At 35.2% G+C, this 26275-nt stretch overlaps 1 protein-coding gene across 11 annotated transcripts in view; it reads left to right on the forward strand.

The window, feature by feature from the left end:
- Positions 1-26275, forward strand: part of TNRC6C (trinucleotide repeat containing adaptor 6C) — a 241136-nt gene that overhangs the window by 53865 nt on the left and 160996 nt on the right. For 9 of the 11 annotated variants that reach the window (XM_020965929.2, XM_020965932.2, XM_020965930.2 and 6 more), the window contains exon 2: positions 20884-20983. In XM_020965929.2, coding sequence (XP_020821588.2) covers positions 20921-20983 — 63 coding nt within the window. In that variant the 5' untranslated portion in view covers positions 20884-20920. Of the gene's footprint in view, positions 1-20883; positions 20984-22395; positions 22418-26275 lie in introns of all 11 variants that reach the window. The other 2 variants (XM_078155814.1, XM_078155813.1) reach the window with 1 other exon arrangement.

Consider the following 26275-nt stretch of genomic DNA (forward strand, 5'->3'; position numbering starts at 1 on the left):
TTCCTTTTCTGTCATCTTAGCTAATATGATGGGTGTGAGGTGGTACCTCAGAGATAATTTTCATTTTTTTAATTATTAGTGACTTAGAGCATTTTTTCATATGACTATTGATAGCTGTGATTTCTTCTGAAAACTACCTGTTCATATTCTTTGACCACTTATCAATTGGGGAATGGCTCTCATTTTTATAGATTTGGTTCAGTTCTTTCTATTTGAGAAATGAGACCTTTATCAGAGAAAGGTCCCCCAGTTTCCTGTTTCCCTTCTAATTTTGGCTACATTGGTTTTAGTTGTGCAAACCCTTTTTAATTTAATGTAATCAAAATTATCCATTATTATCCAATGAATAGAGACCTCATTATCTCTTGTCTGGTCACAAACTCTTCCTTTATCCATACTGGCAAGTAAGTTCTCCTATGCTTTCCTCATTTGTTTATGATATCACTCTCTCTTTGTCTCTTAGGGGTGGGGAACCTGCAGCCTCAAGGCCTTCTAGGTCCTTGGGTGTGTCCTTTTGACTGAGTCTAAGTTTCATAGAACAGATCCTTTCATTAAGGGGATTTCGATTGTGAAGTTTGGATTCTGTCAAAGGGCCGCACTTGAGGACATAGGAGGCCACAGGTTCCCCACCCCGGATCAAGATTGTAAGATGTTGTTCTATACCTCATTTCTGCCAGATTACTTTCTAGTTTTCCTAACAGTTTTTGTCAAATAGTGAGTTCTTGCCCCAATAGCTGGGATCTTTGCATTTATCAAACACTGGGCTATTGTGCTCATTTTCTTCTGGATATTATATATCCAATCTATTCCATTGATCAAATACTCTATTTCTTATGCAGTATCAAATTGCTTTGATGATTACCACTTTGCAGTATAGTTTGAGGTCTAGTATTGCTAGAGTCCTTTCCTTCACATTGATTTTTCATTGATGGTCTTGACCTTTGTTCTTCCAGATAAATTTTGTTACTATTTTTGGTAGCTCTGTAAAATAATTCTTTGGTAGTTTGATTGGTATGGCTCTGAATAAGTAATTTAAGTAGAATTGTCACTTTTATTCTATTGGCTCAGCCTACTTATAAGCAATTAATATTTCTCTAGTTGTTTAGATTTGTCTTTATTTGTGTGAAAAGTGTTTTGTAATTGTATTCACATAGTTCCTGGGTCTGTCTTGGCAAATAGACTACAAAGTATTTTATACTGTCTGTAGTTATTTTAAATGGAATTTCTCTTTCTGTCTTTTCCTGCTGAACTTTGTTGGTAATATAGAGAAATGTTGATGATTTATATGGGATTATTTTATACCTTATAACTTTGCTAAAGTTGTTTATTGTTTTGACTAATTTTTTGGTTGACTCTCTAGGGTCCTCTAAGTATACCAACAAATCATTTGCAAAAAGTGATCATTTTTTCCTTTGTTGCTTGTGCTTACTCCTTCAATTTATTTTTCTTCCCTTATTGCTGTAACCAATGTTTTTAGGATAATATTGAATAATAATGGTGATAATGGACATCCTTGCTTCACCCCTGATCTTATTGGAAAGGCTTCTAGCTTATCCCTATTACAGATAGTGGGGGCCATCTCCAGTCATGTTGATCTATATCTTGCTACTGGAACAAGATGACTCCAGAGGAGAAAGTAAAGCTGGTGACCTTGCACAGCCCTCTCTCACTTAAATCCAATTCACTTGCAAGTCATGGCATCATCTTCCTGATGTCATGGTCCTCTTCAAAAATGAAGGATAAACAACAACAACCTCATTGTTGATAGACCTCTTTTTCTGTCTCCCAAAGCTGACCTGGTAAAATGATTCACTGTGACTTTTTGTTGACTATTCCTCTCAGAATTTATTTGGCATTTTCTGTGGTTATTTTGTAGGAGACATTTTGGGGAAAGTTTTGGCATTTGTTATACTTCACTCCTCTCTCTTCAACACTCTATTAAGCCCAGATAATTGGTTTTCCACTTTAGGGTGATAGGCTAGATGCTTGGATTCCTACCTCAGGGATTTATGTAGGAAAACCACCGAGCCTTTCTACTTTTTGAGGCTGAGACTCACAAGAAGCTTTTGGGAAATTTTCCATTGCTGCCCACATCAAATACACTGTTTTCTGTTATGGACTTATTTTCAGGTTTTCATGTAAATAAAGATGCATGCTTTTGTAACTTTTTGTAATAATGCAGAAAAAATATCTGTATACTCCATGATGCTTTATAAAGATGTGGTTGACTGAAGCAGATTGAAAAGGTAGTCTGAGAGGCCAAAGAAAGATGAGGATAATAGCAGAATAATACCTAGCCCTGAAAACTGTGTTTATGGGCATAAACAAAAAGAGGATTTTATTTCTTTCCACACTGAATCTTTTTAGGTCCCTACACAGGCTCCATTGACACCAGCAGTAGATGGACAATGAGCTAGCTGGATCCAGAATTGAAAAGGCAGAAGAGAGCAAAGTAGATTGCATTTGGGAAATTGCATAGTACTTTCCGTGATACCAAGCTTCTTTCCAAAACAAGGCCCTATCTTTCTAATACCAATTTTCTTCTAGTCCCACCTCTTGATATGTACTGTCTGTGTAACCCTGTGTAACCTTTAGTGCTACAGAGAATTCTCTCTTTTTTTTTTAAGGCAATTGGGGTTAAGTGATTTGCCCAGGGTGACACAGCTAGCAGGAGTCAAGTGTTTAGTCTGAGGCCGAATTTGAACTCAGGTCCTCCTGACTTCAGGGCCAGTGTTCTATCCACTGTGCCACCTAGCTGCTCCAAGAATTCTCTTAAGGCTGTAACTTTCAGAGGTTATTAAGAGGGAATTTCCTTAGGGAGTTTTTTCTATCAATAAAGAACCAGGTCTAGCCCCATCCCTTCTGTCAGTGGCTGGTAGTCATGGCTTCTGTGTCTAGGATTCATGGAAAATTACATTCTGCAAAGAACTATAATTGTAAGTAGCCTACAGGGCAGTGAAGAAAAAATTAATAAAAACACATTTGTTAAACACTTAATATAGTGCTAATACTATGCAAAGTTCTGGGGGTACAGATAAAAAAAATCAAGACAGTCCCTGCTGGAACACAACACATATAGCATCTAGAATGGCCCAGTGCATATGGTTCAGAGGCAAGGCAGGTAGTAATTTAATAATCTTTAGTATCATTTTCACTGATAAATTAATGGAAGTGTCATAGTCAGGGGACAGCATATAGGTCAGTTTGCCTGTAAAATACAGTAATGTGGGGTAATGCTTAAAAGGGTAGCTGGAACCAGAGTATAAAAAAGGATTTTGAATGTTAAACAGAAGAGTTTGTATTTGATCTTGGAGGTAGTGGAGACTATGGGAGCTTCTTGAGCAAGTAAGTGTTACGGTCTTTGCTTAAGAAACATCACTTTGGCAGCTGTTTGGAGAATAAATTTGAGGAGTGACTTGTTGTAATAGGGAGGAGACAATGAGGGCCTGAACTAAGGTTGTGGCTATGTGTGAGTATAGAGAAAGGGACAGATGTAAGAGAGATTATTGAGGTTGAATTGATAAAACTTAGCAACTGATTAAAAATATTTGGGTAAAAGGGAAAGTGAAAGGTTGAGGATGATATGGAAGTTGTGAAACTGGGTGACTAGAAGGAAATTAGGAAAATGGATTCAAGGAAAAGTTTATGGTGAGTTCTGCTGTACCATATTATCCAAACATGGCTTTTATAGACAAGTGATAGGGGAAAAAAAAGATATCCTGTAAATGTATATTAGAAAAGTAGGTAGGCAAGTCACATAGTACTAGCAAGAAATAATGAATAGAAAGTTTATGTGCTGCACGGCTACATGTTTAGAGAGGAAGACCTAGCCCAAAAGCACATTGCTTGGACCTTTTATGGAGGAGTTATGGAGTAGTTATCATAATACACAGGGAGGAAAATGAGAGGATATGAGTAGGTTGCCATCTGTATTTGATGGAACAGGTACTCGAATTAGTGAGACCACCATTCCAGTTTTTATTGATCTAATTAATTTCATTTGTTTTCAGTTTCTGTGTTTGTGATAGGCTTCAATTAAATGAGGGTAAACCACAGAATAAATATGGTCACTATGTGTAATAAATTGGCATTTATTGCATCTGTATATCCAGTCATGAGCCAAACCTGAAAATTATTTTTATTAGTTCATAGTCAGTTGTTTCTGTATGTACTAGCCAAGTCAGATCAATAAAAGCTCTTAAGTTGATGAAAAACAATTAACAAATTAAATTCTTTTTTATGTTCCTATTCTTGTTTCTGCCTTTATCAGAAATTATCTTGTGATTAACTTTATTTCTTAGTGTAAAAAAAAATGTTAACATTTAGGGAGGTCAAAAATGTAAAGAGCTTGTTAAGGGTCTATAATCAGGGCTTAATACCTCTTAAAGACTTACAAATCTTTTTAGAGGTGGGAAAGATCTTAGAGTTCATCTAGCCCTTTTTTTTAAATACATTTTCTTTTTAGTATTTATTTATTAATTTTTAGTTTTCAACATTCACTTCCGTAAGATTTTGAGTTTCAAATTTTTTCCATCTCCCTTTCCTCTCCCATCCCCAAGATGGTGTGCAGTCTGATATAGGCTCTACTTCTCTGTTCATATTAAGCATATTTTCACATTAGTCATGATGTAAAGAAGAATTAGAACCAATGGGAGGAACCATGAAAAAGAAGAATCAAAACAACAAAAGAAAAGGAGAGCAAATATTATACTTCCATCTGCATTCAGATTCCATAGTTCTTTCTCTGGATGTGGAGAACTTTCCATCATCTTTTGGAGCCAAACCCTTTTTACAGGTAAGGAAACGGAGACCCTGAAATATGAAATAAACTTAAGGCACTGCATTTGGAGTCCCTTGCCTTCTCATCCTGTAAAAGAGTTTGCCGTACCAAACCCCAGCCTTGTATTACTTCCACCATCCACTGCCTTTGTTCCTATTCATTTGCTGCCAAACAAAGGTAAAGAGAGTCATGAAACCATGTTGACTGGGTCCACTACAGATTTTGCTATGTAATTTTAACTGGGCCCTCACTGTTCTTTTTCATCTCTAATTGATTTATTATCCCACTCACCACAGTGACTTTTCCAAATCTTTTCATCTCTTCTCAAAACTCCCATAACTTTCCCCTCTTACACTCTTAGCTAAGAATTTGCCTCATATTTTCACTGAAAAAATTGAAGCCATTTGCAGAGAGCTCTTTCCTTGTCAACTCATATCGCTCAAATGCCTTCTGTCACTATCTCCTCTTTCACCCATTTCACATGAAGAGATTGTCTTTTCTTTGTCAAGGCATAGCCCTCTCTGTGCACATGATCCCATTCCGTCCTGTCTTCTTTAGCAGATTGTTCCTCTGTCATTCCTACTCTCACACTAATTTTTAATTTCTCCTTATCTGTTGGCTGGTTCCCTTCTACCCACACAAATGCCCACATCCTCAAAAAACCCTCACTTGATCCATCCATCTCTTCTAACCATTATTTCCTATCTCTCCTTCCTTTTGTGGCTAAACTCTTTGAGAAGGCTGTCTACAGTAGGTGTTTCCATTTTCTTTGCATTCTTCTTAACTCTTGAAGTTTGGCTTCTGACTTCATCATCATTCAATCAAAATCGTTCTCCCCCAAGTTACTAATGATCTTTTAACGACCAAATCTAATGACCTTTTTCTAATCCTCATTCTCTTTGATCTCCCTTCAGCCTTTGACACAATTGATCACTTTCTCCTTGATACTCAATTCTCTCTACTTTTTCAGGATACCATTTTCTCCTGGTTCTTCTCCTATCTTGGCTTGCCGTTTCTTGCACCACAAACCTCACCTTAAGGTAGATCTTAGTGTTCCTGACATTCTTAAAGGTCTTTTACATTAATTATTGATCACCTGCCCTTGCTTCTATTATTTGTATCTTTATTTTATGAATATGAATTGGTAGTTAAGTTTCCTGAATAGCTATATCGGTTTCTTTAAAAAAAAAAAAAAGCTCTTTTCTTCCTCATTAGACTCATCGGAAATTTTTTGTTTGTCTCTAGAATTTCATTTTGCACTGATTTTCCCTGAAAAGGAATTCTTTGAAATCTGCTTTGCCAGTTTATTTTGTGCAACGTTTTCCCAGATTTGCTTTTCCTTATCCCTCAAGATGACATAGCCACTTCTTCATGTCTACTTTGACAGCTGACTCTTCCATATTGGCCCAAATCCAGTTCAGAATAGTGTTTTACGTGTTTATATGTTAGAGGAGGGTATCTAAAATAGTGAAAACAGCACTGGATTGGAAATAAGAAGATTTGCCTTTTCTAGCTCTTTTCTTGAAAAAATTACTTTGAGCCTCAGTTTCTTCATTGGTAAAATGGAGATGATAATATCTGTCGGGAATGTCTCACATAGTTCTGATAATTAAAGATGATGATTTATATGAAAGTTCATTCCTGTTACATAGGAATACAATATATTATTTATTTGTAATTTATTCTCTTTTGATTATTTAAAAACTGTCACATTGCAAGTTAAATCTCTTTAGTGAGAATAGCATGAGTGTATTGTTTCCAGAGTAGTCAAATCTGTAACTAGACTGTTAATTTTAATTTACTTTGAGAGTTTATAGGCTGAAAGACCTTATTTAATCCATGACACCTGAGTTTGTGTTGTGGTGGGGATGTGCAGGGAGGGGTGAGGATTAATGGAATTTTGAAGCAAAAGTCATTGTGGTGGATGTCTTTAGAACAACAGCAACAACCTTAGTATATGATCATATACTGTCCCTAAAGAGAAATGCTATTTTATAAGAGTGTGGAATTTAGCATCACATCCTAATTCACAAAATTTAGTCTTGTGGTAGTAGCTAACATAGATATAGATAGATAGATAGATAGATAGATAGATAGATAGATAGATAGATAGATAGATAGATAGATAGATACTGCTTTAAGGTTTGCAAAGCACTTTACACATATTTTCATGTTTGATCTTCCAACAACGATATGAACTAGGTGCTATTATTGGTCCTGTTTTACAAATGAGGAAACTGAAGCTGAGAAGTCAAGTGTCAAGGTCACACAGGTATTAAGGCTGCCTTTTTGACTCTCAAATACCATCCACTCTGCCTCCAAGACTGGTGATAAATGTTTCAAATTGGCTTATGGATCAAAAGCAATTTGTCATGTTAGGATGTAGATTTGGTCACACATTGTACTTGATTATATATAATTAATATGAGAAATTATCATTCTTTTCTCTTGATTATACATAGGTCCTTAATACTTGTTGATTGATTAGTTAAAACAAGTATGCCATTCATTATATCTTTCATTCAGAATTCTTAATTCTGAAACTTAAATGACTTAAATTGTAAGTTTCTGAAATGACCAATTCTAATAAAATTGCTAGTTCCTTGATATTTTTACTTTGTAGATAAAAACTACCACAAATAATTTAAGGATAGTTTTAAACCCTTATTCTGATATGACTTATTTTCATACTTTAAAGGCATTATTTCCTAACTAATATTCTGGGATAGTAGTGATATTACATGGAATTTTGTTTATTGCCTCTCATCCTTTTCCAGTCTCCGAACTTAAATTACTCCTATCATCTGCTTTTTCTGTTCTTAGTCCTGTGCTGCTGACTGAGTTCTCACAGCTAATCCTTTTATTCATCCCTGATTTACTTTCTATTACACTTCCCTTCTTGTCTATTCTAAATTTTCTTTACTAAAGCCGTGAATAGTCAGTTCTACTATAATGAGACATATATGTTCTTAAGAAATCACACCACTGTGCAAAATTGCACAATAAAAATAACAGGGCTTATGGAGAAAAGTAGGGTTGGGAGCCCAGCCCTCAAAAACTTCATCAGTGATTCATTAAAAAAGATCATAACCTAATAAAAATGGTAGCACGTGTTATATGTTTATGTATGTTAAGTGGCTCACCATGTATTTTGATTCCCACAGGGTCCAGGCTGACAAGAGTAAACTGGGAACCAGAGGGCAGCCTCCATGGGCCAAAACTCTGAGGACCCAGAACCTCTGGCCAATGGAAGGTGGGGGAGAGAGTAGGAGGCAGACCAGCTCCTTTCAGCCCGTAGCCCTCCTGCACTAGAAAATATACGATAAATACGGCATGTTAGCTTAAAAAAGACCTGAAAAAAAGAAAAGACCCGAAGCTTGCTTGATCGTTGATGGAAGGATTGTAGCTTTCTGTGTTCTTTCAATGTTTCTGGAAGATGAAGTTGCACATAAGCAAACACAAAATTTATGTTATGCTCAAATTGCTCCATAATATAGCAGTTGCATTGGAATAAATTCACATTTTCAAAACAAGCATTGTAGCAGAACTAACTGTACATTATCTTTTGATTCCTTTACTGCTGCCTAAAAATAGAAAGTCATCTCCCCCATCCTCAAAGAAACCTTTACTTGCTCTTCAAGTGATCATCCAGTATCCCTTTTCCTTTTCACAGCTATACTCCTAGCAGTATAAGTTGTTTTCACTCATTACCTCTACTTTATCACTTTTCACTCACCTCTCTGCTGTTAGACTGAAACCACTCTTTTGAAAGTTAGCATTCCTTTTCCTTCTGGACTTTGCGGTTTTGGCACTGTTGATCACCATTCTACAGTCTTCTTTGATTACTTTCCTACCTGAGTTTTCATTTCACTGCAGACTACAGTTATTCCTTCCACATCATGGAGACTAGGGGTATGGCGCCCCTGAGATCTGGAAAATCCATGTAAAATTTTTTGGTCCTTCTCTACCAGAGAAGAAGTTAGTTTCATGGATTTCCTTCTCTTTTTTCTTGTTGTTATACAATACTGTACATATGTTTTATGCATTTCTGAATTTCTAAACTTTTTCTGTGTCTTATGTTGGCCTTTGCGTGTTGTTTGTGGTTTCCCCAAAACTCCCATTTAATTTCTTATGCCAACCCATGATATATCAAAACTGAAATGGGGAAAATCATGATGTGGAAGGATAATTGTACGGGTTCTCTTCCTGCCTAACGGACCAATCCTTTTTGGTAGGTTTATCATCCTACTTTGGGACCCTGCCCCTCTGTGTGTGACTCTGGGCTGTGTCCTGATAACTCTTTTCTTTCTATACTCTGAGTTACCTAATCAGTTTTCTGGTTCAACCATTATCTTTATGTAGATGACTTCCAAATCTGCGTATTTAGCCTTCATCACTCTCTCTCCTGAGCCCCAGTCTCATATTTCCAACTGATTGTTGGACAGTTTCACCTGAATGAATATTCCGTAGATGTCTAAGACAAATGACATGTCCAAAACAATTCAATATTTTCCCCTCCAAATCCATTCTTATTTCTAGCTTTCCTCTGTATGTTGAGGGCATGAGTACTCTTTTAGTCACCCATGTTCACAGCCTTGGAGTTACCCTCAGCTCTTCACTTGGCCTCATTCACTTGCCAGATTTCCTCTTCTCTCTGCACATGTTCCAACCATCCAAGTTGAGGACCTCGTTTTCTTTTGTCTGAACTATTACAGTAGCATTCTAATTGGCCTCTCTGGTCCATCTTCCCCACAGCTGCAAAATTGATATTTGTAAAGCACAAATCTATGTTGTTTGACATTCCCTGTAGGATAAAATATAAACTCCGTTGTTTGTCATTTAAAGTCCTTTACAATCTATCTCTAACCTATTCTTCCAGACTTATTTCATGTTACTTTACTTTATTCTATGTTCTAGCTAAAATGACCCATTTGCTGTGCCTTATACATAATGTTTCATCTCCTATTTCCAAATCTTTTCACAAGCTGTCCCTCATACCTAAAATTCCCTCTTTCCCTTACCTCTGCCTCTTGGAACCCCCAGCTCCTTTGAAGCCTTATTTCAGGTACCATTTCTTTCAAGGTACAATTTCTGATTCTCCCATTTTTAGTACCGCTTTTCCCCCAAATTAACTTATGTTTAGTTTTTACACATTTATGTATATGTTATTTCCTTTCCAGCAGAATGTAAGTTTCTCGTGGATGGGGAATGTTTCTTCTTTTTTTTTTTAATCTCCTGCACGTTGCATAGTGCTTGGCACATTGGAGATGTTGAATTAAATTGAGCTTAGTCTATGTAGCATGCTATCCATTTCCCTAAAGCTTTGGCTTTTATTTCACCCCAGCACAGATGGTCATTAGGGCCATTTTGATCCTTGTTCAGATCATTCCAGCTTAACCATTCCTCTACTTAAAAAATAAACAACCCAAAAAAACCACCTCATTTTTTGTCTTGAACCCAGTCCAGACCCACCATGTTGCTTAGGTCCCATCTCGTTGCCATCCTGCACTTTATCCTTTATACTCCAAATCTAGCTTTTAAGAGTTATTGTCAAGTCTACAGATACTGGATAGAATATTTCATATTATTGCTCTATGATTCAAATCACCATTCTCTTTGACTACTCTCTCCAAAACACCTGGCCCTGGCCATAATCCTCTGTATGTGTTATTAGAAGAAATTAGAATTTCCCTATTAAAAGTAAGCTCCTTTGGGGTAGGGATTTCTTTCTTTCTTGTAGTTGTATTCTCAGTGCTTAGGGATTGTGTGGTACTTATAAGTGTAAGCACTTATAAATACTTTTTCAGTCATGTAGACTCTAGATCTTTGTTATAACAAAAGTGCTGCTTTGGATGTTTTTGTATTGTGGAAGCATAATAAAGTCCCCATTCCCTCTTAGGAAAAATATTAAGAAATAGCATTATTTCAGGCCGAAATTCCTTTGAACTCATCAGAATGAAATACATCTTAACAGTACTTAATGTCCAAGGAGTCAGTGGCCTAGTATGGAAAACTAAGAGTTGAGGGAGGAACTCAGGTGTCCCTGATGATGGAATTAGAGCAGTTATCTGGCAAGGGTGGGAACACTTTGGATCACTCCAGTTAAAAGCAGTACCTCTTTCTCTACCCTTAACTAGATTGAATAGATTTCTGAAAATGGTTCTTCAGGGTGTGCTAAAATTTAAGTTACTGTTGTTCAGTTTGAGGAATCTTAGTACCTTTTCTCAGATTATTTGCAATTTACCCCATATAAATCCTTTTTGTTGTTATTCATCCTTTAGAGGATCAGTGACATCATGGGGTATTATCTTGACTGGAATTTAAGAGAATCAGAGTTGGACAAAGTCTGCCTCTTTCTTCCAGTTATTCAAGTCCGGTGGCAAGCAAAAAGTCAAGGTGACTGGTGATGGTCTAGCATGCATTGGATGACCTTGGCATCTTTATGTCTGAACAACCTCTAACCATAGCACCTGCTTCAGCTACCTTCGTGGCCATTGGAACAAATTATTCTCATCTGTCCATTCAGCCAGGGGAAGTCTTCACATTCTTGGGGAAGACATCCCTTTAATTCACTGACAGATTTGAGGCCTGTCAGTTACACTCAACCTGATTTAGTCTGTCTGCCATTACTGTTTTACCTAGGTGTGGCTGCTGTGCTTTTATAGCTTCCTAGAGCCATAAGAGAGCATCAGGAAGATCTAAGTAAGTTCAAATCCAGTTTCAGACACAACCTGTGTAAACCTGGGAAAGTCACATAACCTCTGTTTGACTTAATCCAATAAAGAAGGAAATTGCGAATTCTTTATGTACCTAGCTGTTGCATACTATCTCCCTCATTAGACTCTGGGCTCCTCGAGAGCAAAGATGGCTTTTTGCCTTTCTTTGTATCTCCAGTGCTTAAAGTGCTTTTTGACTGACGGAATCATAACTTCTAACCTAAACTTTATGTATTTGTTTAATTTTGACTGTGAAATTTTCTTGTTCTTAAGCCACATAAATTTAAAATGGAAAATGTCTTAGGTGAGAGATTTCCCAAGGAATGAGGAAACTGGCTTTTAAAAAAAATTATGTCTCTAAACAGACCTATTTTTAGAATTTTAATTAATACATTTGGTTCCAAAAATGCATAACATTTAGTTTATTTCAACAATAGGTGTGGTATTTGTCTCCATTTCTTTGATCTCTTCAGGAGCATATATGTTTTATCACATTCATAATACCACAGTTTGTTCAGCCATTACTCCATTGATGGATACTCATTAGTTTCTAGTTCTTTGCTAATATATAAAGAACTGCTATAAATATGTTTGTACATTTGGGCCATTTTCCCTCTTCTTTGATATCTTTCAAGGGGAGCTAGGCCTAATAGTGGTATTGTTGGGTCAAAGGGTAAACATAGTTTAGTGATTTTTCAAGTATAGTTCCAAATTGTTTCAAGAATGGCTGGATCACTTCAGAGCTCTACCAACAACGCATTAATGTATCTGTCCATGCGACTTCTTGAATGATTATCATTTTCCTTTTTTATCATTTCTGCTGATATACACATTACATGTGTAGTCAAGGAAAACAAATGCACACATTAACTATGTCCAAAAAATTCTTGTCTCAACCTAGTGTAATCACCTATACATACATACATACATACATACATACATACATACATACATATATATGTCAGGAGGAAGGTTAGCCTATTTCATCATGAATTCTCTGTAATTATGATTAGTCACTGTGTTGATCAGAATTCCTAAGATTTTCATAATTGTTTGTTTTTACATTAACATTGTAAAGATTGTTTTCCTGATTCTGTTCACTGCATTTTGTATGAATTCCTACAAGTCTTCTCAGGTTTCTGTGAAACCATCTCTTTCTTTATTTCTTACAGCACAATAGTATTCCATCATCTTCATATACCATAACTTCTTTATCCATTCCCCAAATGGTGAGAACCTCCTCAAATTCCAACTCTTTGCCACTACAAACATAGCTGTTATAAATACAGATACATGCACACCACATATACATACACACACACACACACACACACATATGTGTGTATTTACATTATATATTTACATATGAGTCCCCTCCCCCTTCCTTTTGGAAATTAGACAGACCTAATGGTATAGTAGTTGCCAGGTCAAAGGTTTAATAGTTTTTGGGGCATAATTCCAAATTGCCTTTCAGAATGGCGAGGTCAGTTTACAGTTCTACCAACAGTGCATCAAAGTACTTGTTTTTGCACAACATTTGTCATTTTCCTTTTTTGTCAACTTTGCCTATCTAATATGTTATGGAGTGGAACCTCAGAATTGTTTTAATTTGCTTTTCTCTAATTACTACTGGTTTATTTTTTTTTTAATATGGCTATTGATAGTTTGAATTCCTTCAACTCCCTGTTCATGTTTCATCCCTTCATTTTAACTCTCTGTGAGTCATTTTTTCCTTCTATTACAACATATATAGTCAATCAAAACAAATTTCTGCATTGGCCATGTCAAATATTCCAGATTCTGAGTCCTTCACCTCTCTATCAGAAGTAGCTAGTGTGTTTGATTTTTAGTCTTCTGCTATCTTGGTTGGTTACATGTTCTGTCACATTAAATACTATAATTTGCCTTTCAGACTTTTTACTAACCTGTAGACTTTTTATCAGTAAATGTCCTTTTAGTGTGTCCTATAGAAGTTTATTAATTCTTGCAGGTTAAGTTATTCTGTCTTGTTCTTTGTCTTTTTAAATATTTTCCAAGCTTTCTCTTCTTACAGTAGTTGCTGCCAATTCTTGTATGATTCTGTTACTTTCTAGTGCTATTAATTTCTTTCTGATTGAAGGCAAATTTGTTTGATTTGAAACCTTGAATTTTGTTTATGTCATTATTGGGAAGGTTTCTCTCAAGAAGTGACTGGTGCATTCTTTGTATTTTCACTTTAATTTTATAATTTTTTGAAATATAATATCTAGTTTTTTAGTTTGGCCCTAATTTTCGAGAACTCCACTGATACTAAAATTTTCTCTCCCTAACCTGTTTTCCAGTTCTGTTGTTTATGCCTAATGCTTATTGGTTGGTTGATTGATAGCACTTTTTTTCCCATTTTTTCAACATTTTGATTTTCTTTTAATTTTTCCATTTATATTGTGGAGTCATTGAGTTTCATTTGATCTGTTTTTCAGGGAGTCTGCTGCTTGGGTGAGATTTTCAATGTTTTGTTCTCAGCTATTTATTCTTCTCCTATTTCTTTTATCCATACCTCTTATTTCACTTAAGATTTTATTTTTTATCACTTGTAGACCTTGTAGCTAAGCAATTTAAAAAATTGTAGGTCTTTTTGTAGTTGTTGCAGTATTACTTATTCTCTTTCTGGGTTTACCTCTTAGAAGTCTCTTGACTCATAATTTTTTTTTTAGTGTTATAATGTCTTCTATTTATTCAGGTCAGTGTCATATTTAGGACTTTATTCCAGGGCCAAGCTCTCTCTCCCAGGCCCCAAGTATATTATATACCTAATGTGTTCCATAGATCAAATACTCTCTATTTCTTATCCAGTGTTTTGATAATTACCACTCTGTAATGTAGTTTGAAATCTGGTACTACTAGACTCCTTTCCTTCACATTTTTTTAATTGATTCTCTTGATAGTCTTGACCTTTTGTTTCTCCAGATGAATTTTTTTTTTATTTTTATGATTTTGAATTTAAATACAAAAAGATAAAAAAGCACATTTCTATGTACACAGCACAACATAAAAAGAAAAAATGCAAAACCATGAATTTCCATATCATATTGTTAATTTTTTCAAAAACTATGTAATAAATATTACATATCATTTTCAAAGCTACCCTGCTTTTTCTGTGCTTCCTTCTAAGTTTTCTTTTGTTCTTTGCTGTGAATTTTTTTTCTCCCTCCCTCCCCATCCTACCCTAGAGAAAACTACCATTAGACACCAATTTGTATGTGTGTATATATGTATATGTATACTTGTGTGTATATGTAAAACTATACTGTACATACTTCTATTTATCATTTCTTTCTCTGTAAGTGGAGGGTACTTTGCAGTTGATTTGAGATTTATAATACTTGAAATGACTTAGTTGTTCTTTGAATAAAATTGCTGTTAGTGTATACAAGATTCTCTTGGTTCTGCTCATTTCACTCTTTCGTTATTTCATGCAAGTGTTTCCATGTTTTTCTAAGGTCAACCAGCTCATCATTTCTTATAGCACAGTAGTATTCCAAAACAATCATGTGCCACAACTTGTTTAACCATTCCCCAATTGAAGGGCATCTATCATTTTAGCCAGTCTGATAGGTGTAAGATGATACCTCAAAGTTATTTTAATTGCCATTTCTGTAATCGATAATGATTTAGAGCATTTATTCATATGTCTATCTTTAGTTTTGGTACTGCTAGGTCAAAGGATATATGTACTTTTATAACTCTTTGGACATGATTCCAGATTGCTCTCCAAAATGGTTTGATCAGTTCATAGTTTTACCAACAGTGAATGAATTAGTGTCCCAATTTTTCCATATCCCCCCCAGCATTTGTGGCTTTGCCCTTCTATCATTTTAGCCAATTTAGATAGGTATAAGACAATATCTCAAAGTTATTTTAATTTACATTTCTCTAATCAATAGGAGTTTAGAGCATTTTTTCCTATGACTGTATGTAGTTTTTATTTCTTCATTGAAAAACTTTATATCCTTTGAGCGTTTATCAATTGAGAATTGACTCATATTCTTATAAATTTGACAAAAGTTCTTTATATATTTGAGATATGAGACCTTTATGAGAAACTGTCTATAAAAATTTTCTCCATTTTGTTTTCCCTTTAATCTTAGCTACGTTAGTTTTATTTGTACAAAAAGTTTTAAAATTTAATGTAATAGAAATTATCTATTTTACACCTCACAATGTTCTCTCTTGTTTGTTCATAAATGTTTTCCAGTGCATAAGTCTAGTAGGTAATATGTTCCATGTTCTTCTAATTTTCTTATGACATTTCCCTTTATATCTAGGTCATATATTTTGATCTCATCTTTAGTAAATGGTATAAGATAATCCAGATTATCTTTGTTATTATTTTTTCTAGCCCTATAAATGAATTCTTTGGTAAATTGATTGGTATGGTACTGAACAATTAATTTAGGTAGAATTGTCATTTTTATTATATTGGCTCAGCCTATCCATGAGCAATTGACTTTCCTCCATTTGTTTAGATCTGTCTTTGTTCGTGTGAAAAGTGTTATATAATTGTGTTTTGTTAGGTAGACTCCCCAAGTATTTTATACCATCTACAGTTAGTTTGAATGGAATTTCTCTTTCTATCTTTTCCTGCCAGGCTTTGTTGATAATATATAGAAATGCTGGTGATTTGTGTGGGTTTATTTTATATCCTGCAACTTTGGTAAGGTTGTTGATTTTTTTGACTAGTTTTTTAGTTGATTCTCTAAGTATACCATCATATCATCTGCAAAAAGTAATCGTTTTGTTTCCTTGTTTGTTGCCTATGCTTATTCTTTCAGTTTCTTTTCCTTGTCTTATTGCTATAGCTAGCATTTCTAGTACAGCATTGAATAATAATGGTGATAATGGACTCCTTGCCTTCACCTTTGATCTTATTTGAAAGGATTTAGCTTATCTCCATTACAGATAATGATTGCTTTTGGTTTGACATTTTAAGAAAAGTTCCATTTATTCCCATACATTTTAGTGTTTTTAATATGAAGTATTTTAGTGTTTAGTGTTTTAGGTGTTGTATTTTTTCAAAAGTGTTTTCTGCATCTATTGAGATAATCATATAATTATTGTTTTTATTATTGATGTGGTTGATTATACTTACAGTTTTCCCAATATTGAACCATTCCTAGTAAAAATTCAGCCTGATAGTGCAGAAATGAAGCCTCCCCTTTCATCTTGAAAATGTTTTTTGATGGCACTCTTTCACTTTACTTTCTAGAGCAAAACCTTCCTTCCATTGTCCTTTTGTCTATTCCCTCCCTTCCATTGCTCTTATTCTACCCTCCCATTTTCTCCCACACTTGTTTAGAACCAGAAGAAATTGCTGTCTTTTAGTTGCTTACCATCAAGCTTAGCAGGAGCCCAACTCCATTTTCCCTCTGTTTCTTGTTTCCTTTTTCCTCACTTAAACAACTTCCAAGTATTATCCCCTCCATAAAAGATCACTTTAGGGGCAGGTAGGTGGCACAGTGGATAGAGCACCAGCCCAAGAGTGAGGGAGACCTGAGTTCAAATTCGACCTCAGACACGCACTAGCTATGTGACCCTGGGTGAGTCAATTGACCCCAGTTGCCTGGCCCCCCCCCAAAAAAGATCACTTTAAAACTCTAAAGTCTTAGATACTTATCCTCTTAATGCTCTTTTTTCTTTCCCTCCTCCTCTCCCTCTCTACATCTCCCCTTCTCCACCTTGCTTTCAATTTCTCTCTTAGAGACATGGAGAGAAAATCTTTTATTTCATAGAGGACCTGATTTCATTAGTATGGGGATTCTCTAAGTAAGGAATTTCCTCTAACGATGCAGATAGGCAACTTTTTACAACTTGTCATATAAAATTACCTGGAACACTGAAAGGTTAAATCACTTGCCCAGTATCATAACAGCCATTGGCTTGAGCTCAGGTCTTTTGACTCTAAGGCCATTTATTTTCATGCCATGCTACCTCTCACTTTTTGTTGATAGTTATAACTTATCTACCTTTCTTGTATTTCTTTTGTTTAAAGTTTTTGCAAGCCAAATTCCTTCTCTTTGTTGATTTTTGGTTTTTGGTTTTGGTAAGAAGGCTTTAAATGACTTTTCTGTTGAAAGTTATTTTTTTCTCTACTGATTTTTAAGCTCAGCTTTGCAGGGTATGATATTTTGCATTTTGAGTTTCTTTGGTTTTTGAATTCATCTGTTTTATTTCTTCTCTGATTATTTTTTTTTTGATGGCTAGGAATAATCTTGGTTTATTCAAACCAAGGTTTCTTCAGAGCTGGTGGCCTTTCTCCTAATTGCTTACAAAGTTCATTGTTTGGCATTGAAATTCTGAGGATCAACCACTACAAACCTTTGGAGTTTCAAGCACGTTCCTTTGCCTCCCATCTCTGTGATTTGTGGATTCAATCAATAAATACTATTTGGTCATGTCATTTTTTTTTAAATGAATGCTATTAGGGTGGGAAGGTTATAGTTTTTTAAAGGTTTTGATAATTGGGTCCAGATTAATTGAGGGTTTTTTTCCCCTTGTATTTGATGACTGATTAATCATTTATTCTCTTTAGTTTACGAAGTAGCTGCTGAGTATAGATCAGTGAACTTAGGAAAGCAAAGATCATTGAGGAAATTTTCAGGTAATTTCTGAAGAATGAACATAGAAAATTCTTGTTCACATTGTATTGGATTACTTTACAGAATTTCAGGATATAATCTATACCCAGTTGATAGCAATAACAATATAGACTCATCTTAGTAATATATGGATATAAAGCATTAAACAATCTCTTCAGCTGCTCTTTTTTGTTTCATTCCTTTTCCAGTTTTTAGATCCTTTGTCAATCTATTATTGCCAAAGAAGGGTGTCCAAGAAAGTTACAGCCTGCCTTGATAGATGGCAAGTTTCCCCATCACTGGAAGTATTCAAGCAGAAGTAGATAGCTTTCTTCCAAGAGTATCATAAAAGGGATACTCACATGGATTGGAAGATGGGACTTTGACACTTTTTCCCCTCATAGGTTACTTGTCTCCTGATTTAGTTTTCCTAAGCTGCACTACCTGCGCGTCCGCATGGGTACATTTGGGTTCCTCTCAGCTCTGTTCTTTCCTTTCATCATCATCATCACTTAAAACAGTTACTATTTTATAAGCAATACCAATCTTAACATATACATTTGGAATTATAAGATGGACTGTAACAAATATGGAGAGTTATCCTAATAAAAATCTCTATAATATTAACAAGCACAGCACCTACCACCTTAAGGCAGCTATATAAAGATTAATACTTCTATATTGAAAAGGAGGAAGAGAATTGATAGACATCCTTAGAGCACACAATAAGCAGTTTAAAAAGTTATAGAAATATTTTTGGAATAAGTAGATATCAATACAGTGTAACAGGTACATGCCATTGGATTTGTTCCAAATCCAAAGTTATCCTAAAACCAAAAGTTGCTTATTTCTGGATAGAGACTACAAAACAACTATGATCCAAGGGTGGAATCAATGACCCCTCTTGGGCAATGTTCGCATCAATGCAGCCAACGGTATGTCTACAAAGAAGCTTTGCCATGGCTGAGTAAGCAAATTTGTTTCTGGAAATGTAAGGGCTTATTTTTTTTTTTTTTGTGAGGGAATTGATTTAGTAAGTGTCAAGTGACTGAGACTGGATTTATTTTGAGGACTTATTTTAATAGCAATTTAGGACTAGTTACTACCACTAGAAACTTCAAAGGAACCTTATCTTTAAGGAGCCTTGATTTAGTGATCATTTTAAATTATAAAGGAAAAAGTGAAGAATTGGAACAAATAAATCACCAGAGGTTGTTTATAAATTTAACACCTATTAAATAAATAACATCCCGAGGTACTACTTGATGACTAGACTTAAATACCAGAAGTTTGCCATTTTTCATGGATTGTAGATAGCAAAATCTCACACTACAAATATAGACCTCAGAACATACTGCAGAGCTTGACCAATAAACTTTTTTGGAACCAGATCATTGTCATAGACCCAACTCTTTCCCACAATCACCCAGGTACAACATTGACAAAAAAAATTTAAGAATGTTTTTGATAAATATTAGCATACTATGTACCTCAAGCTAGAGGGAAATAAAAGCTTTCAAAGTGTAAAGACCTGGCCGAAAAGATCAAAATCACGTGGGGGAGAGGATGAATTCCTGATGTCTTGTCTGCTATTGAAGTTGGATTGAAGTTGCTCTCAGTGAGCCTAAAGGATAAACTTACATATTAATACTTATTCACCTTTTTAAAAAAGCACTTATTTTATCTACTTGTGTAAAAATAGTCCATTGAACACTAAATACTTCTTAGCACTCATTCTATCTGAACCTCTTCAAAAAAAAATGAAAAGAATACCATAAATATAAACATAAAAATAATGATAATAGTAAAATTTTAGATTTGTATAACCCCCTCAGAGTTATCTCACAGACATTATCTGAAGCTTAAAATCCTGTGAGATAGGCAGGGAAAGTTGGTTTCCCAATAAATCAGAGAAAATTGACCCTTATAGGTAATAGCCAAGGTTTATATGACTAATCAATGATTAGATCTGTCTCCAGCCCACTGACACACATGCTTCTTTGGCCCACCTAGTTTAGCTTGGAGACTTAAGAAGTGAGCATGAAATGTACCAAACTGTGTTACTCACAAAGTGAAAAACTTTTTGACTAAGAGAATTTAAATAGGGCTAAAATGAGTGGATTTTAATTAAAACTTTGCTTTAAGGAACCATCTTCCTCATTTACCTCTGGAATAGTCCCCAGTTGTGCTATTTTTCCTCTCCTATTGTCATAATAACATGATAATACTGTGACTTTTCTGCCATTTTACAACTGCCATAACTATTAAGACATTTTTATGGTTGGGTTATTCGTTAAGCCAGTAATGACTAGGATCAAAACTCATATTTTCTCATAGTCCTGACCACTAACCCTTGTTAAATGCTCTCTTATCCTTATTTAAAAATGAAATTGTGAGACAAAAGCATTAATAGAGCTTGACAGAAAATGTATCCATTCCTTTTCCTGTCACTGTCCTGTTACACTGTCCTTTTCCTTTGAGAAGCAAATGAAACAACATAGGTAAAATGAATTGCAGACTTTAAAGGGCTATATAAGTGTGAACTGTTATTCTTATTAGCAATTACTGGGTTTACTAGTTAGGTTAGGCAGGATTTCATTTTGGAAAATATTATTTGAAAGAGCCTTAAATGTTCTACATTTTATAAGTATTCATTTCCGAACCACTTACTGATTGTATACACAAAATATCATAATTTGTAGTCATCTAACTTGTTAAAAACAATGTATTAACTTTTTGAATTAAAACAAAATTTATACTTAATTTTTAATAGGGAGAAAGAACAAGAAACATAAGAAGAGGAACATTTGATGGAAGAAAAGAAAAAGAAAAAACAGGAAGAAAAGAAAAAGAAGGAAAGTGCTCAGAAAAAGGTTTGGCTAGAGTTATTGTTCTTAAATTCAATGTATTGGTAAATTAAGTGTCTCATTAGCATTATCATAGCCATTACAGTACCACGTCTTCTTTTATTTTATTTTTTCTTTTTTATGCTGACCAGGGTGGTGTTTCTAGCTAGAGTGATAATGTGTTGATTAAATATTTATGATCTTAATAGCTTGGTAACTAGGTATGTGTTCTAAGTATTTATTCCTAGAAGTCTTCTCAGACCACACTAGTATGTTCAGGATGGCAGAAGTCTTTCTCAGCCAACTAGAGAAATATCTTGAGCAAGTTTGATTTGTTTGTGGTAACAAGATGCCCATACCCTTCCAGTTAAAAATTACACTTTGCCAAGAGCCAACTATGACTAAAAAGTGATAAATAGACCATTTAAGATCATGAACTTATCAGAGAAACAAGATAGGTTTATTAAAATATTACAGCATTCCCATGTACAAATTATATTACAGAATACTTGATGTTTCAAGGAATAGGTAAAATCTAAGAGATATCTGTGATGTAATAGAAGGAGCATTATCTTTGAATTCAGAAGACTTAAGTTCAGATCCTGGCTCTGATACTTAGTAACTAGATAGATTTACAGATAAGGAAACTGAGGCACAGAGAGGCTAAGTAAATTTTCTGGAGTTGTTGTTGTTCAGTCATGTCCTACTCTTCATGACCGCATTTGGGGTATTTTTGTGAAAGATCCTGGAGTGGTTTGCCATTTCCTCCTCCAGCTCATTTTACAGATGAGGAAATTGAGGCAAACAGGGTTAAGTGAGTTGCCCAGGGTCACACAGCTAGTAAAGGTCTGAAGCCAAATTTGAACTCAGAAAGACTCCAGGACCAGCGTGCCACCTACCTGCACTGTCTAGGGTTACTCAACTAGTATGTGAAGCATAGAATATATAGTATCTGAACTCAGGTCTTCCTGGTCTTCCTGACTTCCAGTCTAGTGCTCTATTCACCGCTCCATGCTGCCTTTCTGCTTAACCTCCCTGGGCCTCAGTGCTTTCATTTATATAATAAAGGGATCAATTAATGTCTGATGTCCCTCTAGCTCTAGAGTTATGAGCCTATACTTGAATTTGATGGTGTATGAATTCGCAAGAAGCTGTTTTTTTATTTGTATCTCAACCACATATAATTTGATAGGATAACTACTTATATAAATCAACAGTATATGTATCTTTAAGACAATTTAAAAAATAGATTAGGAAAAAATTCTGGATTTTTTCCCCACTTAGAATAGAATATATACAATTAAAAAGATTTTTTTAATGTTAAAATTCCAATAAATTTAAAGATAGGTAAAACTTACTGAAGTAGTAGAAATCTGATTATGAACTTCATAGATCATACATATAGTATTCCTAAAGAATTTCTGGTTTTTTTTTTCCAGGCTGCTGATCAAAAAACCAAAGGTAAGTTAACTTAACTTTGGGGGGATATATTTGATGCCAACACCTAACTTTTCAGTGTGGAGATGAAATTTTTTTTAAAACCCTCTTATTTTTAGTATATAACTGTGAGATCTTTCCTTTATTATTGATTTCTTTGATGTATTCTTCATCTCATAATACCATTTGTTTAAAAATGTGTTAAAATGAGTGTGCATATTTTAAATTTTACCTTTTACTTTGCCCTTAAACATTTCCATCACATATGGAATATCTTTAATCTAGTTGTCTTAGCAGTTTGATGTAATGTCACACGAATATCCATAGAACCTTGGAAATTAACATAGTATGTCTCTGGCCTATCACTGTTAACATGAAAGGTAAGCTCATTAGAAATATAATGGGAAACCTAGTGATTTGTTCTATAAAAAGGTAAACTCTGATGAAGAGGAGAGCACTTAGTATCTATTCTAATCCTCACTCTGCCATTTAGTATCTATATGACATGGGACAAATCACTTAACCTCTGTGGACCTTAGTTTCCTCATCTGTGAAAAATGAAAATAATAATGGTACCTACCTCACAGGGTTGTTGTGAGAGTTAAATGAAATAACATGGTAAGCACTTTAAAGCACTTATATAAATACCAGCTATTATTATCTGGTATCTATCCTTGCAGCTGAGGCAAAATGGATGGCTCCATTTTATACTCTTAAGAGGAGCCCTTTAAATTTATATAATACCTTTTCTTTTTCCTGTAGACTTTATTGTGGTACATGTTTGTGCTTGAATTGGTGGTTTTAAATGAAAAGTACTAACTTATTCTCGTCATTTAAAGAATGAATTAAAGGAAGAGTTGTTGGAATTGGTTCCCTTGCTATCAGCTTGAAGCATTCTTTTTCCTTTTCACATTTGTTGAAATGTTTCTCTAGCTGTTTCAGTACCAACTATATTCTATTGTCATTGTCATTGTAATTGTTTTTTCTTGCACAGTGACATATTACTTATTCTTGTGTAGTAATATTGAATTACATTGTCCTGCCACTTTACACATAGAGAGTTATTATTTCTATTATATTTTTGATGGTTATTTTCATTCCTCTTTGTAAGTTCTCACTAGATTTTTATCTTATCTGAAATATTGCTCCTTTGGGAACAGTTTATCAGAAGCTGTACTAACTATACTAGCAATAAATAGTAATAATGATTTGAAATTACTTTGTAAATAAAAAATATTTATTGAATTCTAAATAATTCAGCTATGAGTAGTAACATCATCAAGGTTTGTGAGTCTCAATGTTAATATAAACCAGTTACTCATCATTTTGTGAAGAATATTGTGTAGTTTCCATAGTTGTAAATTCCTAATTGGGCATTTGAGCTAGGTATGGTATAGTATGAACCTAGATGAGTATGTTGTATATACATTGTAGTGTAGTTAATATTTCTCTTACATTTACAAATAAAGTACATTTTCCAACCTTCATATTATTATATTTTAATTTTCTTGGACAGGGCAGTTGGGGGAGGGGGTACAAAGAAGGGTTTCTATAATTGCCTAAAGGAGGATGGTAGCTAATGTGGTAGAGTGTATAGTTGGAAGTTTAGTATATAGGCCAAGCAGTCTTAGTGGAGTCTGCAGCTTGAGAAGGTGAAGCATCTCTGAAACTTTGTCATATCACATGTCTTTAATGTTTAAAAGAATGGAGTAGGGCTTCTTACCTAGAGTCTATGAACTTAGGCTTTTTTATTTGTTTTTATGTTTTGATATTTATATTTCAGTGTAATCAGTTTTTCTGGTAATCTTATGTATTTTGTTTTATGCATTCAAAAACGTTATTCTGAGAATAGTCTTCACTAGAAGACCAAAAAAGGTTCGTAATGCAAAAAAGGTAAAGAAGCCCTGGTATAGAGACTAGACTATATTTGTGTTTTGTTTGTTTAAGTCCTAGAAATATATTCAACTTGAGCTAGTCTACATTTAGCCTAGAGCATATTTAAAGCCAATCTGATGAGAGTCATTTTTCATATTTTCCCAAGTGTGTCCTTGTTATGACTTGGCTAAAAATTTAAGAACATACTTCTCACCTTAGCCTTCTTCAAGAAAGATTTTCCTAGAGCAGTTATTTGATAGAGGAAAGAGTCTTTGGTGTAATGATATCTTTGGGAAGCCATAATAACAGCAAGACTTGGGCGATAAATGGAAGGTAGTGACATAAATTTAGGAAACCAAGGCTTAATGCCAAAACTCTGAACACTTAGATCTAGTTCTTACCTTAAAGCTTCTCCACAGTCCTTCTTATTGTTATAGTTCTCCCTAGAACAAAGTTTTCTTAACTGGAGTTGTATTGCCTGGAATTGGGGTTGTAGCATAAGGCCTTCTCAAGGTAGGCACAAAGCAATGACCAAAATCATAGAATAAGTTAGAGTATGATTCCTGCATAAATATATCTCCACTGTTTTAAAGGAAACAAAGTTCAAGTCAGCATCAACAAAAGTAAGATTAAGAGAATTTGCTCCATGTGGTATGTGTTTGAGTGCTCAAGGGGTAGCTGCCCTCAAGAAGTTGTGGCTAATCCTCCCTTATTGACTCCACTCCCCCTTTAGGCTCCAGGTACTTTTACTGAGGCCTTTGTTGCAAGAGGAATGGTTTGGGAGCCTCCACTTCTCTTGCTCACTTCTTAACATTTTTCAATTTGACTTCCAAATTCATCAGTCATACAGAACTACTCTCTCCCAAGATAATAACACTCTCTTCTTAATTGCCAAATCTTATGGTCTTTTCTCAATCATCATTCCTCTTTATTTCTCTGTAGCCTTTGAGTCAGTCACCTGCTTCTCCTTTGATACTCTTTTCTCTCTAGGTTTTAGTAACACTGTTCTCTTCTGGCTCTCCTCCTACTTTTCTGACCATTCCTTCTTGTCTCCTTTGCTAAATCATCATCCAGGTCAAGCCTGCTAACTGTGGATGTCCCATAGGACTCTATCCTAGGCCTTCTTCTCTTTCCCCTCTACTATATTGGTTGGTGATCTCATCAGCTCCCTATTCTGTTATCTCTGTGCTAATGACTATCAGATCTCTCTAGCCCTAAACTCTCTGCTGATCTCCAGTCTGACATCTCTAACTGCCTGTGAACTGGAATGTCCAGTAGACATCTTAAACTCCAGATACCCCAAACTGAACTCATTTTCTTATCCCCCAAACCCTCCTCTCTTCCTAACTTCCCTATTATTGTTGAGGGTATCACCATCCTCCTAGTCACTCAGGCCCGCAACATAGATGCCATTCTCAACTCTTCCGTCTTACTCCCTGTATCCAGTCTGTTGTCAAGGATTTTCAATTTTGCCTTTGTGTCATCTCTCTTAATACATCCCAGAGAGATGCTGTTACCACCCTGTTGCAGATATCACCTTTATCACTTCATCGCCTGGACTGTTGCAGTAGCATGCTTGTTGGTCTGCCTGACATAAGTCTCTCTCCATTCTAGTTCATCCTCCACTATCAAAGTGATTTTCCTGGTTAGCAGATCTGAGCATGTCATCCTTCTACTAAATAAACTTCAGTGGCTCCCTGTCATTTCTAGGATCAAACATAAAATCCCCTGACATTCAAAGCCCTTCATAACCTGCCCCCTACCTTTCCAGATTTCTTATACCCTATACTTCACCGTATACTCTGTGATCTACTGACGTTGACCTTCTTTCTGTTTCTCGAACAAGGCACTCTACCACCTGACTATATGTTTTCACTGGCTGCCTCCCATACCCAGAATGCTCTCACTCCTCATCTCTGCCTCCTGACTTCCTGTCTTCTTTCAAGTCCCAGCTAAAATCCCACTTTCTATACAGATCCTTTCCCAAACCTCCTCAATTCTAGTGCT

Source organism: Phascolarctos cinereus, unplaced genomic scaffold, assembly GCF_003287225.1.
Source record: "Phascolarctos cinereus isolate Bilbo 61053 unplaced genomic scaffold, phaCin_HiC Scaffold_5;HRSCAF=322, whole genome shotgun sequence".
In the NCBI taxonomy this organism is placed as follows: Eukaryota; Metazoa; Chordata; class Mammalia; order Diprotodontia; family Phascolarctidae; genus Phascolarctos; species Phascolarctos cinereus.